This window comes from Syngnathus leptorhynchus, chromosome 5 (assembly GCF_054491065.1).
Source record: "Syngnathus leptorhynchus isolate UIUO chromosome 5, UIUO_Slep, whole genome shotgun sequence".
NCBI classification, from domain to species: domain Eukaryota; kingdom Metazoa; phylum Chordata; class Actinopteri; order Syngnathiformes; family Syngnathidae; genus Syngnathus; species Syngnathus leptorhynchus.
The window spans coordinates 11463946-11478267 of record NC_141199.1 but is presented as its reverse complement, the minus strand read 5'-3'; the positions used below and the strand labels follow the sequence as shown (position 1 = coordinate 11478267).

At 39.2% G+C, this 14322-nt stretch overlaps 1 protein-coding gene across 5 annotated transcripts in view; it reads left to right on the top strand.

Annotated features, from left to right (window-relative positions):
• The window catches only part of ctnna2 (catenin (cadherin-associated protein), alpha 2), a 186013-nt gene that overhangs the window by 151515 nt on the left and 20176 nt on the right, over window positions 1-14322 (top strand). For all 5 annotated transcript variants that reach the window (XM_085912130.1, XM_085912129.1, XM_085912128.1 and 2 more), the window contains 4 exons: window positions 6184-6276; window positions 7142-7298; window positions 7374-7574; window positions 13419-13570. In XM_085912130.1, coding sequence (XP_085768256.1) covers window positions 6184-6276; window positions 7142-7298; window positions 7374-7574; window positions 13419-13570 — 603 coding nt within the window. The remainder of the gene's footprint in view (window positions 1-6183; window positions 6277-7141; window positions 7299-7373; window positions 7575-13418; window positions 13571-14322) is intronic.

Genomic DNA, 14322 nt, shown 5'->3' with positions numbered 1-14322 from the left:
CTTTGCAACCCATTTGAATAGTCGTTGTAGCAGTTGGACTGGAGGACTGTACATACAGATTAAACGAAACAACCCACAGGTCCATTTTCATAATTGTGTTTTTGTGCCAAGCCCAACTGCTTGGCTAGCACTCATACGGAGGGCAGGGTAGAAGGAGACGAAGCAAAGAGAAATCAATAGCTTCTTCAAGGAGGCGGGGTGTCTTAAAAAAGAAAAAAAAGTCAGTCTGCCTCCCGTGGTTGCACTATAGCGTCAAAAAAGGAGACGGTGTTGAGTAAGCTTAAAGCACTGTACTTGTGCCACCTTAGAGACGCCGTGTTCTTTTCTCTTTATAGGGGGGCACAAGAGCCAGACCCACTCCCTGTGGCGCCTGTCCATGTGCACGCACACACACACACACACACAATCAGTATAAACCTACATTCATTTTGTACAGCACACTTTATGATTTGTTTATACTACATTCAATTACCTCCCTGTGTCCCCTTCTGAGCTTGATAACATTTTATACCGTGGTTATTATTGTCAATGAGGCCACCCTCTCCTCCTATGGCCTTCTTCATTAAGACATCCAAATTTTGAAGCCTGGGGAGGAAGTTACTTGAAGAATCATGGCTCCTTGACATTTAGTACTACAGAGGGGGTCAATAACCAAAGACGTAATACTGCAATATGATTGCGAGCTTTATCTTTTGTTATGGATCAGGTGGCTTCAGTCGTCTTTCTGCTGCAGTGCGTCTGTAGGCCCGTTATCGTGCTCATCTGAACTGTTTCGTCATCCGCCCCCACTTGTTATCTCATGCACAATTCTAATGTCTTCCTACGAGCATTACTGGTTTACCTCCCTCAACTGTCTGCAGCAAATTATCATATTTATAAATGAACCAGTCACATTTTTGCAGCCAGAACATTCAACCCTTAGCCACAACTCCAGAGGAAAGAGCACTGTCAGGATTCCATGCAAACTCGACCATGGTGAAGTGGTGACAGTGATCAAGATTACATTTTGTCAGTTTTCAACCAGCTATGATTTTAAATGACCACATATACTAGATCCTAGGAGCATTAAAGATTTTACTTGTTGATAAATGACTTTTTTCAGCTAAATTGCCCCGCACCCGGATTTCTTCAGTGTCAATTGAAAGAACATATTCTGACGGTAAATTCTGATTAAAATTCTTTCATGATCACTTTTCATTATTAGTTATTAGAATCGTTCCAAATAAAATTTGAATGTGAGCCTAGAAAAGACCCACTGCTAACAGATTGAATCTATTAAGAGCCCCTGCGTTATAGGCTAGAGCCTCAATCAGCTACTCGTGAGTGAGAGTTGAGTTCTGCAAGAACAGAATTTGCCTTGCATGCAAGCGCGGAAAAGAAAGTTGTAAAAAATGAGACAGAGCAATCATCACCAATAGTTGGTAATCAAACGACTTTTCCTCTAAGTTCATAATGTCATGCTCTGTCTATGCCTTACAATCAAATAAAGAGAGTAGCCTGATTTTTTTTTCTTCTTCCAGTATTCATGTATAAATTTTGTGTTAAAAATGCCAGTATTGATTTTACCTCTGGTTTTTTTTGTGTGTATACTTGCTCCATACTATTAAAAAAAACAATAAAAATCATTCTTTAGAACTACCCATGGCATCCTCTATCGTAACAAACAAGCTTGAAACACTAGCCTTGCATTATAAACCCCATGGAAGTTTTTTTTTTTCTTTTTTTTTAATGCAGTAGTGCATCTGGTGGCCAGCCTTCCCATGGCAATGTATGTATGCACTTAATAGGCATTGATTTTCCAAAGCATTGTTCCTAGTAAATAACAGGGGGTCACCAACCCTTACTGTTTCATTTCCCCCGTCGCCTCAAGTACCTTGACATGGGGCGTTACCAAGTGCCTCGCACCTTACCTTTGTCCCTTCCAGGTCATGCAATGTATGTTGAGACATGTGGTAGACTGCAAGGAGCTGTCAACTGCGCGCCAAAGCAAGTAGAAGTACCCCCCCTGTGTGCAGGGCTGTGATTGTTTTCCAGTCTGCATGCTGTATTCCCCTGACACCTTTGCCATCCTGCTCAAATGTTGACGGATTTATTTCGTATACAGTCTATGTATGTGCATATGTCTGAACGCTTGGTTAATTCTATTTTGTTGATGCCAATGTCTAGATAAGCATCAAAAGAGAGATCATGTTTATTTAAATCTCAAAACAACTGCACCGACAACATCCATGAAAATCGAAACATGTCATAATGGCTTGAGCTTGAGCAATGCTGGAGAATTTTTATTACTATTATTAATTATATACCACAAGCAGAACCTGGGGATCTTATTGAATTCAATCTGTTAGCAGCTGGTTTTTTTAGGCTCACATTCAAATTTTATTTGCAACGATCTGGGGACCAATGACCAAAAATAGTACGGTATGTCTTTTGGTATGTTGATGAAGCTATGAGCTTCCCCTCCTGACACCAATTCAAAAGGTGTTCAACAGTTAGCAAGTCAATTTCGTTTTCAAACACGTGTGCATAATTTGATGGGGTTTTGAGTAGCCATGGAAAAGCCTTCACTAAATCATAACTTTTCGACTTGGATCAGATTTTTTTTCGTGTATTGTCACTTGAATGAGCAGCTCAATCTGTGTGAGGTGGGTATGTGGCGAGTGTGCATTCATCTTGCTGAGGCAGGTAGGCTCCTTTATTTGAATGATAGGCTGTGCAAACTGTATGGCAATAGTTAGCCAGCTAATGAGCACTGAAGAATCTGTTCACCCGTATGGTCAATGAAGCCAATCTCGGCAGTGTATTAACGTTATGTCGTTGGTCTGTCGGCTTTTCACTCAATCGTAATGCACATCAACAAACGAATCATGTCAGGAAACTTCAGCCTTGGAGGGACCGCTCCCCATCTTTCTAGCTGGTTTTGCTATAGAATCCAGCTGGTGCATATGATATGATAAGATAATATATAATATGATATGATAAGCATCTCCAGTCCTCAAAAAAGCCTGAATTTAAAACCTTAGCCTTTTAAATGTTGCATCTGTCAGATTGGAGAAACTAGAAATGGATCATGTTTTACTTGTCAGTCTAAAGGAGTACCACGGAGAGTACTTTTAATCACATTTGCCTTGAGGAAACATTTTGCCCTTTCTCATTTATACTCAGTGTTTTTAATTTTGCATCTCAAGTGTCCCCGGACAATCATCGCTGGCACTGCTGCTACACGCTAGGAAATGTAGAATTTCTGAAAGCAAAGCTTAGATGCTTTTGGGTGTGTGCAACACGATTAGATCCACACTGATCGTGTTGATGTGTCAGGACTCAGGAGGTATGAATAATCCATTAAGTTAACGCTTCTATGCTTCATGCCTGAATCAGGTGATCACGAAAGATATTTGATAAATACGTCTTGTGTAAAATGGGGCTACTGGGCTAACAATTCTAACATTCATTCATTCATTCATTCAAACTCAGGAGGACAGCAGTTTACTCTGTATATGTGGCACGAGTATGCTGCCGTCCACCTCCATCTTATCGACAACTGAAAGTAAGTTCACCTTGTCAGGCTCCAATGCTTCTAGCTAAGGCAAACAATACTCAGTGCAGGTCTGCAAACCTTTTGGATATGATGGTGTGTTTTACCCCTTTTGCAACCAGACTGCAAATGAATGTTTTTCCTACAGAGACAATTCTGGTTACCCCAGTGATTTAACACTTGAGTGACCAAAGACATGCTTGGTAGGCCAATTGAGCACTCCAAATTGCCCCTAGGTGTGAGTGCGAGTGCGGCTGGTTGTTCATCTCTGTGTGCCCTGTGATTGGCTGGTAACCAGTTCAGGGTGTCCCCCGCCTGCTGCCCGTTGACAGCTGGGATAGGCTCCAGCACACCCGCGACCCCCGTGGGGACAAAGCGGTACAGAAAATGGATAGATGGATGGATGGTTACTCTTTGTACACAGGTCAAGGAGTGTTTTCCATAACCCCTTTTAAGAGCGGACATTGTTATGAGGTTTATAGATATAAACAGGAACCTTCAGTTTGTGCGTTTTAATATCCTTTTTTGTCTCTAATGTTCCAAAAAGCTCAATGATTCATGCACAGACCTTTGATCCACATGGAGGCTGCCACTTAGTACATACAGTAGAACGGAAATAAAGGCAGACAGCTCAAACATTGTTTGATTTATTACCCACCTTCTTGTGCTCTTTGACGCAACCATTTCAATCAATTTCCAGTTACTCTGCTCCATTTAGGTGATTTAGATAGCATGGCAAAAGAATGCCCATCCTTTCAAATGCAGTGGAGGCCTTCATCAAATTAGAATTGAAGAGATTATTCAGGGCCGAGCGAAATGACAAAATCAATAGTTCAACACTAAAATGAAGAATGGGCATTCGGAGGGCATCACTCCCTTGACTGCTCCTTCTTCATTCATCTCACCTTCTCAACTGCTTTGAGCTCCTAACACAGGAATAAACAACAAACAAATAGTCACAAACCAAAAGCACTTTCTTATTTAATTGCAATTAGAAGTTTGGCTGATGTTGCAGCTTTGGACCTTTTCCAGCTCTGTGTGTTGGTTAAGAGGCTGTGGGAGAGGGTCTATTGGGCTTCTTTCCAGCTTCCACAAAGCTCTTTGCCTCTCACACTCACATGGAACTGTGTAGAAAAAAAGTGCACTGATGACACTAGGTCTTATGGCAATGAGACTGTGAATCTGACAAATGCTTCAAATATGATGCATTTTTTGTATTTTCTGACTCCTCTGTGCAGCAATGGGAACTATTTGACTTTTTTTTTTCCTGTGCATGAAAATATATGCCCAAATGCAAAACATTCCGTTAAATTGCTTTTTTAAATGTATTTAACCATTCCCATTCGTGTGAAAAGCGGAGCTTTCCTTTTTTCTCTCTCTTCCTCACCCACACACACACACTTTAAACACATCCGCACGCGCGCGCATAAAAGGACGGCAATCCATCAATGCGCTCATTGCTGTCATGAGGAAAGAGACAGAGCTCTAAGCCAGAGTCGTCGAACACAAATTTGATTTCGTTCAATTTGCCTCAAATGGCGACATGTGAGCACTAGCAGCGCTAATATGGACTGGCACCTCTGCTGCTAACAGCGGTGTTTGGCTCTCTTTCAAACACTGGCCACATTGGCACCTCGGGTTTTGGTTGCATTATACAGTTGTGTGTGATGAAAGTGAACAAAGACTGATACTGTGTTGCATATGTTGACTTTGCTTGCTCATAATGAATATGCAAGCGATATAAAAGTTTATTATTGCCGGTTTTAAACTCTGCTTGATACCACAAACAACAAAATATCACATAATGCCGAGGGAAATGGGTATCACCATTAGCCTGACCTGCAGTTAAATGGACTGCAATGAGCTGCGTCTGGAATTCAAATTTTCACAGCTATAAAGTGCCTTGTTACACCACCAAGTGAATCCAATGCCTCAATAGTGGTCATACATCACAAGCGCGTTAGAAATGTCAGCTTATCATGCTCACAATTCTTTATCAGCGTTTGTGAAATTGATGATTTGAATTTGAAATAAATCACATTATCTTGCTAGAACTGAAGGCTTTCCTCCATCTGGGCCACGTCTGCCAGCTCTTTCTGTACTTGATGACTGTTGGCATATACTGTATGCTTCCCGTGGTAATGCTATTGACATTTATCTGTGCATGTCATGTAGATATTACTTTAGTGGGACTCAGCATTTGTTACGTCTTTTTTCCTTGCACAGTATGACACTACCCTCTGTCCTCAGACTACAAAACTGAATAATGGACAAACTGAGCCTGTGCCATATTGAATTACCTTTGGTAGTCTGCACATCAAGAACAAAGGCAGAACAAATTTACAAAGCTAATTGAAATATCACAAGGCAGCACGGTGTAGGAGGTGTTCTGGGTTCAAATCTTGACTCAGGCCTTCAAATGTGTGGAATCTGCAGACCCCTCCCCCCCCCTCCCTTGCAATTCTTCCTCTCAAATTACAAAAACATTGTGGGTTAAGTGATGACGACTAAATGGTTCATTTGTGTGATTGTGCGAGTTGCCATTTTATGCAATGCAACTGCCTGGCAAGGAGAACCCCGAGCAAATGCGCGGACGGATGAAATATCACTGATGTCTTTTTCTGTTTTGTTTGTCTTTCATTATTCAGGTGGCCAACTTGGCTTGCTCCATCTCTAATAATGAAGAGGGTGTCAAGCTGGTTCGAATGGCTGCAACCCAAATTGATAGCCTTTGCCCACAGGTGAGTTCTTTCTCCATGTTGTAAAGCATTCGCACAAGCCCAGTGTTGAGTGCTTATGTCTAAAAGGCATTTAAAAGCATACCTTTTTTTTTTTTAACAAATAGAATGGAGCTGAGACTTAAAGAATCTAGGTTGGCAGAATGGTGGAGCCATCCATCAATAACGCGTAGGAGGATTTTATAGTGCTGTTTCTCAGGATGTAAGCACCGGTGGAAGTTAAAATCAATACATTGTTTCCAGGGTTAACAGTGGGCTTTTTTCAGAGAGGACCCAACTTTGTGAGAAAGAAATAAGGAAATTAGGTTTGAAATTCATATGGACTGTTTGATGCACAAAATGTATCTCAATATACAAGAAACTACATATTTAACTTTGGAAATACTAAACCAGACATTGAACTTTGTGACTGAAGATCAATGTGAAATCATTCATGTGAAATCAAAATGAATGCGAGATTAGGAAAAACAGATTTGTACATTTTCTGAAAGGGCACTCATAATGACTCCCAGTGATGTATAGATTGTGGAAATTGAGTAAAATTGTATATATGTTAATTTAAATATCCAAGAATTCACTAGCTGGAGCATGAAGAAAATCCCAAGTCAAAGTTAGAGAAGTTTAGCGACGCTCATCAGAAATAATTGAAATAAAAGCAACACTGCCTATTTCCCAAAAAAATCACATTTATTGTCTCACATTTTCCGTGCAGATATCCCAATAGGAACTATGCAGACCAGACATTCTTATGCAGGCACATTTTACCCCAAAATTGTGTTTGATTTTGGACTTTTCGAAAACTTGACTTTGGTGACCACCGTATTTGTTTCAAATGAAATGCAACAGCTTCTCTATCTTTGTCTATCAGGTTATCAATGCTGCCCTCACTTTGGCTGCCAGACCTCAGAGTAAAGTAGCCCAGGACAACATGGACGTTTTCAAGGACCAGTGGGAGAAGCAAGTCCGCATCTTGACTGAAGCCGTGGATGATATCACTTCTGTGGATGACTTCCTGTCTGTGTCAGGTATAAACCTGTTTAGTGTGGTCACACGACAACAGTCATTCGGTTCCACTAAGTGTTATTTCCTTTTCTCCCAAGAAAACCACATCCTTGAGGACGTAAACAAATGTGTCATAGCCCTTCAAGAGGGCGATGTGGACACTCTGGACCGGACTGCGGGAGCTATCAGGGGCCGAGCTGCTCGGGTTGTGCACATTATAAATGCGGAGATGGAGAACTATGAACCAGGCGTCTACACTGAGCGTGTGCTGGAGTCCATCAAGCTCCTGTCTGAAACTGGTTAGTACATTACAAATGCACTCGTGTATAATATAAAGTTGTCTTTTTATCTTGGGGAAAAACTGTTTTGGCACCGGTTGTCTTACTTTTTATTGTTGTCTTTTTTATTTGCATTTCCATTTCAACAGGGCCATTATAAATTCCATAGCAGCAACATAAATACACGTTGCCAAGCAGTGTTCATGGAGGTTAATCATACAGGCTTCAAGTGTTTTTTTTTTAAATGGCATTGCCAAATTAAGCTGTTTCAAAAAAAATAACATGTTCCAAAAACCATGGATTCTCTAAAATTGAAGATATCAAAAATGGTACAGTTTGGAGTTCAACAAAAATGTCTGAAAAAATATGGCTCACAACTAAGATACCGTTTTGACACAGTATGTCTTCTTTGCAAATCACCTTCCCTTTCCCACTAGTACAAATGCCATTCGAAGAGGAATAATTGCACTTCAGTATGTTTTGTTATTAAGTTTAATTATGCAATGATTATCTTCAGTTTACTTGGAAATATGCTAATGTTTCATTTGAAAAATTGCCCGAACAGGTAAACCTTTATTGAAGTTTGTGCCATAAACAAGTTATCTCAGTTTTTTGTTTTTTTTTAAATCAGCCCTCAGCCCTCTATTTATTTATATTCTTGATTGACAGTCACTTGATCCTCATCCACTTTCGTCCCTCTCATTATGGCCCATTTTCAGCGTTGCTATATTGTTTCCCTTCTTGCATCCATATGCCGGGGTAATTGTTAAGACAATAATTTATTCTTGCAGCTATCTGATAAATTGCAAACAGCATCAGGTGAATCACGTGTTCACACAGATATCTGCGTCTCATCTGGCGCTGACAACCCTCCATAACAGACCTCCCGCAGCACTAGTTATATGCTGTCATAAGCACATTCTCTTCTATTATTGCATGATTCTTTTCATTTGATTGAGGAATTTAATTGATAAAGTACAGTGGACACTTAAGGTTAATTTCATCTGACTATAACCTTGTCTCACATTAGGACTATAAAATTCTGCTGCTGTTCCATTAATCCTCCATGAAGTACCATGCTTGAGTTAGCAGCAACCTACACTCTATATTGTGTTCTGTGTAAATTTTCTTCGAGGTGAGTTTATCATCAGTGCACCATGCACTGTATTCCTCGGAGCTTTGACTGAAAAATGTGCTTCGATCCCCATGATATTGATTCTTGAAGTTGTTCAACACACTGTCGTTTAGTACATGGCGTTATGGCCGAGTGACAGTAAAAGTCACAATAAAAAATTCTTGTTTGTTTTTTTTCTGTTGTTTTCATAGCTGCACTCCACGATGATAAATTGTATGGGACGTATACCTACTCTAAGTCTTGTTTGCATTATCTTCCTGCAAAACATTGGTATGAGTCTTATTAATTACTTGGCGGGGAAACAGTAAACACTATTGTACCATATTGGTTTTAGGATTTAAAAAATATATATTTTTGCTTCCCAGTTTAAGTTTGGTGGTTCTCGCTGGGGTGCTTTAAGGGTGACAATGCACAATTGATCTGGACCATGAAGCACTCATTGATCCTTCTGAACTTTTGCTTCCCTCGTTCCCTCAAAGACCTGAAGTCTATGGATTTGATCACAGTCAAGGGGAAATCTATAGCTGAGGGAAAGATGATTCAATGTAGCTGAACAAAGGCAAAGGATGCAGGACCACACACTTTTAGAGGGTACCAAGTCCAATTAACTCGACTCTTCTAGAAAATCAATAGCTGTCACCAATGATTTCACTAAGTGTTTCGAGCTTTTTGTGGAATTCATTGATGTGATGTCCTCCCCAACCCCCCTTTCTTTGTGATGTGCATGCTTCAAACATCTACTCCGGACCGTCTAGTGTGTGCGCTGTGGACAAAAGCTTAAAAACGCATTTCTTGATTTGTTAGACAATCGTCGTCAAACGTGTCATAATTATTTCCCTTTAAGACATTTTGGATAATTATATGCGTTCCCCTCTAAATGAATCAAAGAACATTCCCATAGACAGACTACCTAGAATAGCTCTCAGGAGACTTTTGCCAAGGCCTAGCAGTCCTGTCCATGTCCTTCAATAACCTATGACATGAAAATCTAGACTATTCCATGACGTGCAATGGCTGGTCACTGCCCTATTAGGCCCCAATGCAAGACCATATTGTGAAAAAGTTCCTATGAACTCTTGTATGTTCAGTTTTATTGTGCTTACTCGACACGTCCCATCACTCCAGATGGGAATTGTTTGTGGATGTTATGCTTCATAAATAAGCTTTTTTGCTATTTAACGGACTTCCCTTTCTCAGCCTCCTTGTCATTTAATTGTGTTTGCTTACATCCATGACTACTTCTCTATCTTTTTGACAAGGGCCACGTCAACACCAGGACACTTATCACAACTGTCTGACCTCTGAACCTGTCTCAATTTGCCCATCCTTCCCTCTCGTATATTGAGTGTGATCAGATTAATGGGCCGGCCAAATACTGGCAGCCAAGACACACAACTCTTGTGTGTAAAGCTGAGCCATAGATTCCTGACAGACAATCTACACATCGGCCCCAGGATTGAATCGTGTCCTTGAGAGGAGGAGAAATCAATAGCGTAATGGGAAAGTGGTTATGGTCAAACTCTTCCTCCCCTAGCCTCTTCCTCCTTTCTTCTTGCAAGACACTTTTCTGACAACTACTGTAACTCCCCATGTTTAAACTAATCTCCTCTGCAAAAAGAGGGTGGCACATTTTAAAGTCAATCATTAATGTGGTGCCTGGAGAGGGTAGATTAAAAAACTGATATATGGCCTAACTTAGTGTGCCATTTCAAGAGGTGGGGGGCATTACTCCTAGTTATTACATTGGGCCATGTTAAATGGGATTTAGTCAGGATTTTATCGTGAGTAATAACGTCTCTCAGTGGCACACACGTCATGCATGTACGTTTTGGGATCTTCGCAACAGAAAGAAAGCCGAAAATGTGCAAATCTTCTCTTTTTAGGGTTAAAAAAAACAAGGCTATGAAGAATAAATTTTTAGGTGATATTTTTAAAATATAATTTTTAAATGATTGAATTCAGTGGCAAGTTTTGTGTCAAGCCATGTGTTATAGGAATTGGTTGTCCTCAATAGACCCATGCACTTTTTTATGATCATTTTACTGAGCTGGATGAGTCTCTCTTCAAATTCATGTTATATTTTTTATTATTTCTTGGGAAAGTTGTTTTTGTCGAAATGGAAAATAATCACACAACTTGATTGTATCCGAGAGGCCTCTTAATCAGCACCAGGTTTGTAGTGAGTGCTTTAATAGGACAAATGTGTTTTTTAATGTGACATATTCTTGTTCAAATATCTGAACGTCATATTTGTTTCTACTGCAGGAAGTTTTATAAGTAGGGAAATGTGAAATAATAATACAAACATTAGGCATTGAATACATTATACCAGCACAGTGAGTTAGTGGTTAACACGTCTGCCTCAGTCAGGAGTTTGGAGTTTGAAAGTCTGTTAATTCTTCTCTGTGTGGGGGGGGGGTTCAGCTTCACCCTGAACTTGAAGTTACTCCAGCTTCCTCTCACGTTCCAAAAACATACATGTTAGGTTAATTGAATGCAAGTGTGATGGGTTGTTTGACCAGTCCAGAGTTTTAACTCACCTCCCAATTAGTTAAGATAAGCTCCAGTTCCCTAAGTGGACTGAAGACTACAATATGCATTAAAATTGTTGTTGGTCAGATTTAAAAAAAAATATTTGTTCTGTGCTGTATTTTGTTTCAATTTGGTTTATTTTGCCTCCTGGTTGTGGTGGTCTTCATAGTGTTGCTCATTTCATAAACCTGTTAGTGAGTAATAAAGCATTGTTTAGATTTAACAATATAAATTCAAGAGACTCCCTATGCACCAAGTGATATAGGAAAGAAATTGCCATGCACTCAGGACTTACGTGTATATGACTAGTTTTGCAGTTCACTATCCAAACTGTGTTCGTTTTGAATTCAGGATTAGGTACCAAAAAAAAAGTGCTATTTAGAGCTTGTTAATCACCTCACAGAGGCACGCCATCCCTGCACTAGGGGTTCTTCATTGTTCTTGCATAACTTCCTACTTTAAACTGTGCCTAAGCCTGGAGGGTGAAAAAAAGCATTCCTACATGGTCACATTTAATTCCCTTCATCATTTCTCAACCGGAATGAGTGAAATTGCTCCTTACCATCAGCAACCTCTCTCATTAAGAGCTTGCAGAACATTTAAATATTTCTATTTGAAATGCCTTCCCAGCAATTCTCAAAAGCCTATTTTACGCTGCTCCACTAAGTGGATTAAACTAAATTAAAAATGAAGAAAGTGAGAGATTTTTGTTGTGCCTTTTACATTTGTTGGAACATAGCTTCTCACTAAAAGAGGCATACCTCAGATATGTACACCTGTAATGCCTGCTGACTGATTCAGTTTATTCATCCTCAGCTGAGAGGAAGTAAGTAAGTAAGTATGAATACAATTGACGGTTTGCAAGCTCATTGTTTGAGCCAGCATACTTATTTGTCGTTAACTCTTTTATAACCGTATTAAAACTGCTGTTGTTTCGCACATATCTTACGAAACCCTGTTCTGTTAATAGAAAAAAAAAATGTGCGTGAAAACACCACTTTACAAAATACCTGATTCAAGAAAACAATGAAATCAGACCTGGAAAATCATTAAAGAATGGGTTAAAGAAAAGAAGGCAACATTTTTATTATCTATTGATATATTATCATTGAGAAACTATGATATTACTTTGTGCAGGTGGGTCTGTGGGTACATACCCAGTGCTGTATGCCGTAATCAGTTGATGTGATGAGTGGAGTCACATGTAATACAATTGCCCAGGTGGATGCAAATTGTGGGAACCATGTACCATTATTTTTCTTTTGTATGACCGCAACCAGTGCTCTCTGGCTGTATAATTTGTCATTTCAGTACAATTCAACTGTAATTTCAGTACAATTCAACTGAACACATAAAAAGCATCACCTCAATCACCAGTTTTCTATAGGCAAATTGAACTTTTTTTTTGCACTACTCAGCTTATGTTTCACTCAAAATGTCTTTTTTCCTCCTCAGGCCTTGTGATTTGACAGGCTAAGTGGGCTTGTTATCTTATTTTCACTAAATAACACACAAACCATGTGAGTGTAGCACACAAACAGGAAACTCCAAATTACAACATACCTGCAACTGACAATAATTCATTGGTAAAACAAGAGTGATATGTTCCAGCGGCATCATTTTCTACCCAAGATTTAATTTTGCACATGTACTGCAATGTGATCATTTCACATTGTTAACTAAATGGAAAAACAAATTGTCGTTTGTTTTGTTTTTTTCTCAGAGGGGCTACACGCTTTTGATGAAAATAGAGAGACTGCTGAATAAACAATGACCAAAAGCCTTTTAGATATGACTTTATTTGAATGGGTTACTTTGATCGCACTCTTAGAACTCACCAAGCTTTTAAACAAATTGTGCGTTTAAGACATAGAGTCTTGAGTCCAAATGTTAAGAAGGCAGGTCAGTGGTCTTTGCTCTGGTTTCTGACCGCTAGGATGCTATTTCAAATTTCTCATTGGAAATTGCATAATGCCAGTTTTCTCTTGTTTGCTATGGCTATTTTTAAGGCAGTTGTACAGCGCCTCCATATTTCAATGTCTATAAATATTCACACGAAGAAAATTCATAATACCATGACTTAAATCTTCGGGACTTATAGAATGCAAAACAACCTTTTACACATGGCAAATGAAATAAGAAGTTACCCCTTTCTGCAAAGATTCTAAATCTTTTCTTTTTCCACTTCCCTCTTAAAGTCATGCCTCGTTTTGCTGAACAAGTGGAGGTAGCGATCGAGGCGCTGAGTACAAACCCTCCACAGGCCTTTGAGGAGAATGAATTCATCGATGCATCCCGTTTAGTCTACGATGGTGTACGAGACATCAGGAAAGCTGTTCTCATGATAAGGGTATGTCAGTTTTCCTTTCTAGAACATTTTGTAATATTATATTATTTTATTAATCCTCAGCATGGTCATTATACTCACATATAGTAAGTAACAATACTGTGTAAAGCTTATCGATCAACCTTACCTGATGATACAAAATAGAAATTGAATGAAACCCTTCCTCCAGTATTGTATTGTCCTTTAGTTATCCCGTACTTTATGAACCAATATGAGATCTAGTCAGAAGCAAGAACAATTTTTAAAAGTTTAGTCTTGACAGTGTTCTGTGATCCACCGCATTCCTTAATTATAGTTATGCCAAAGGACAATTACTAATGCTAATATTCTTATATCATTACTTATTAATGTACCAAATTGCTAGGGTGTAAGTCATTGTTTCTACTTGTGTGGACTGCAGAAAATCCAATATAGATTCAGATTTGTGCACCCATTTTTTTTTTTACAATAACTTATTAAAATTCCCAAAAGACTATGCTAATCTTGTCCATGATCGATACAAAACTCTGAAAATAACACTTTTGTTATTTTATCATTCCAAAAACAACGGGCAGGTGATTGCGCACTGTTTTCAACCTGCACTATTTACGAGACAGCAATATGTCCCTTTCAATCTAATGGATGATTTTGTAATGATTCATGTTAAGCTTTTCTTTCCAAAACAGATTTCTGTTCCATCTGAAGCAATATAGTATGACATGCTGTTCACAACTCTTATGAACTCATTTATTGGAAAAGGCATATATTTATGAATA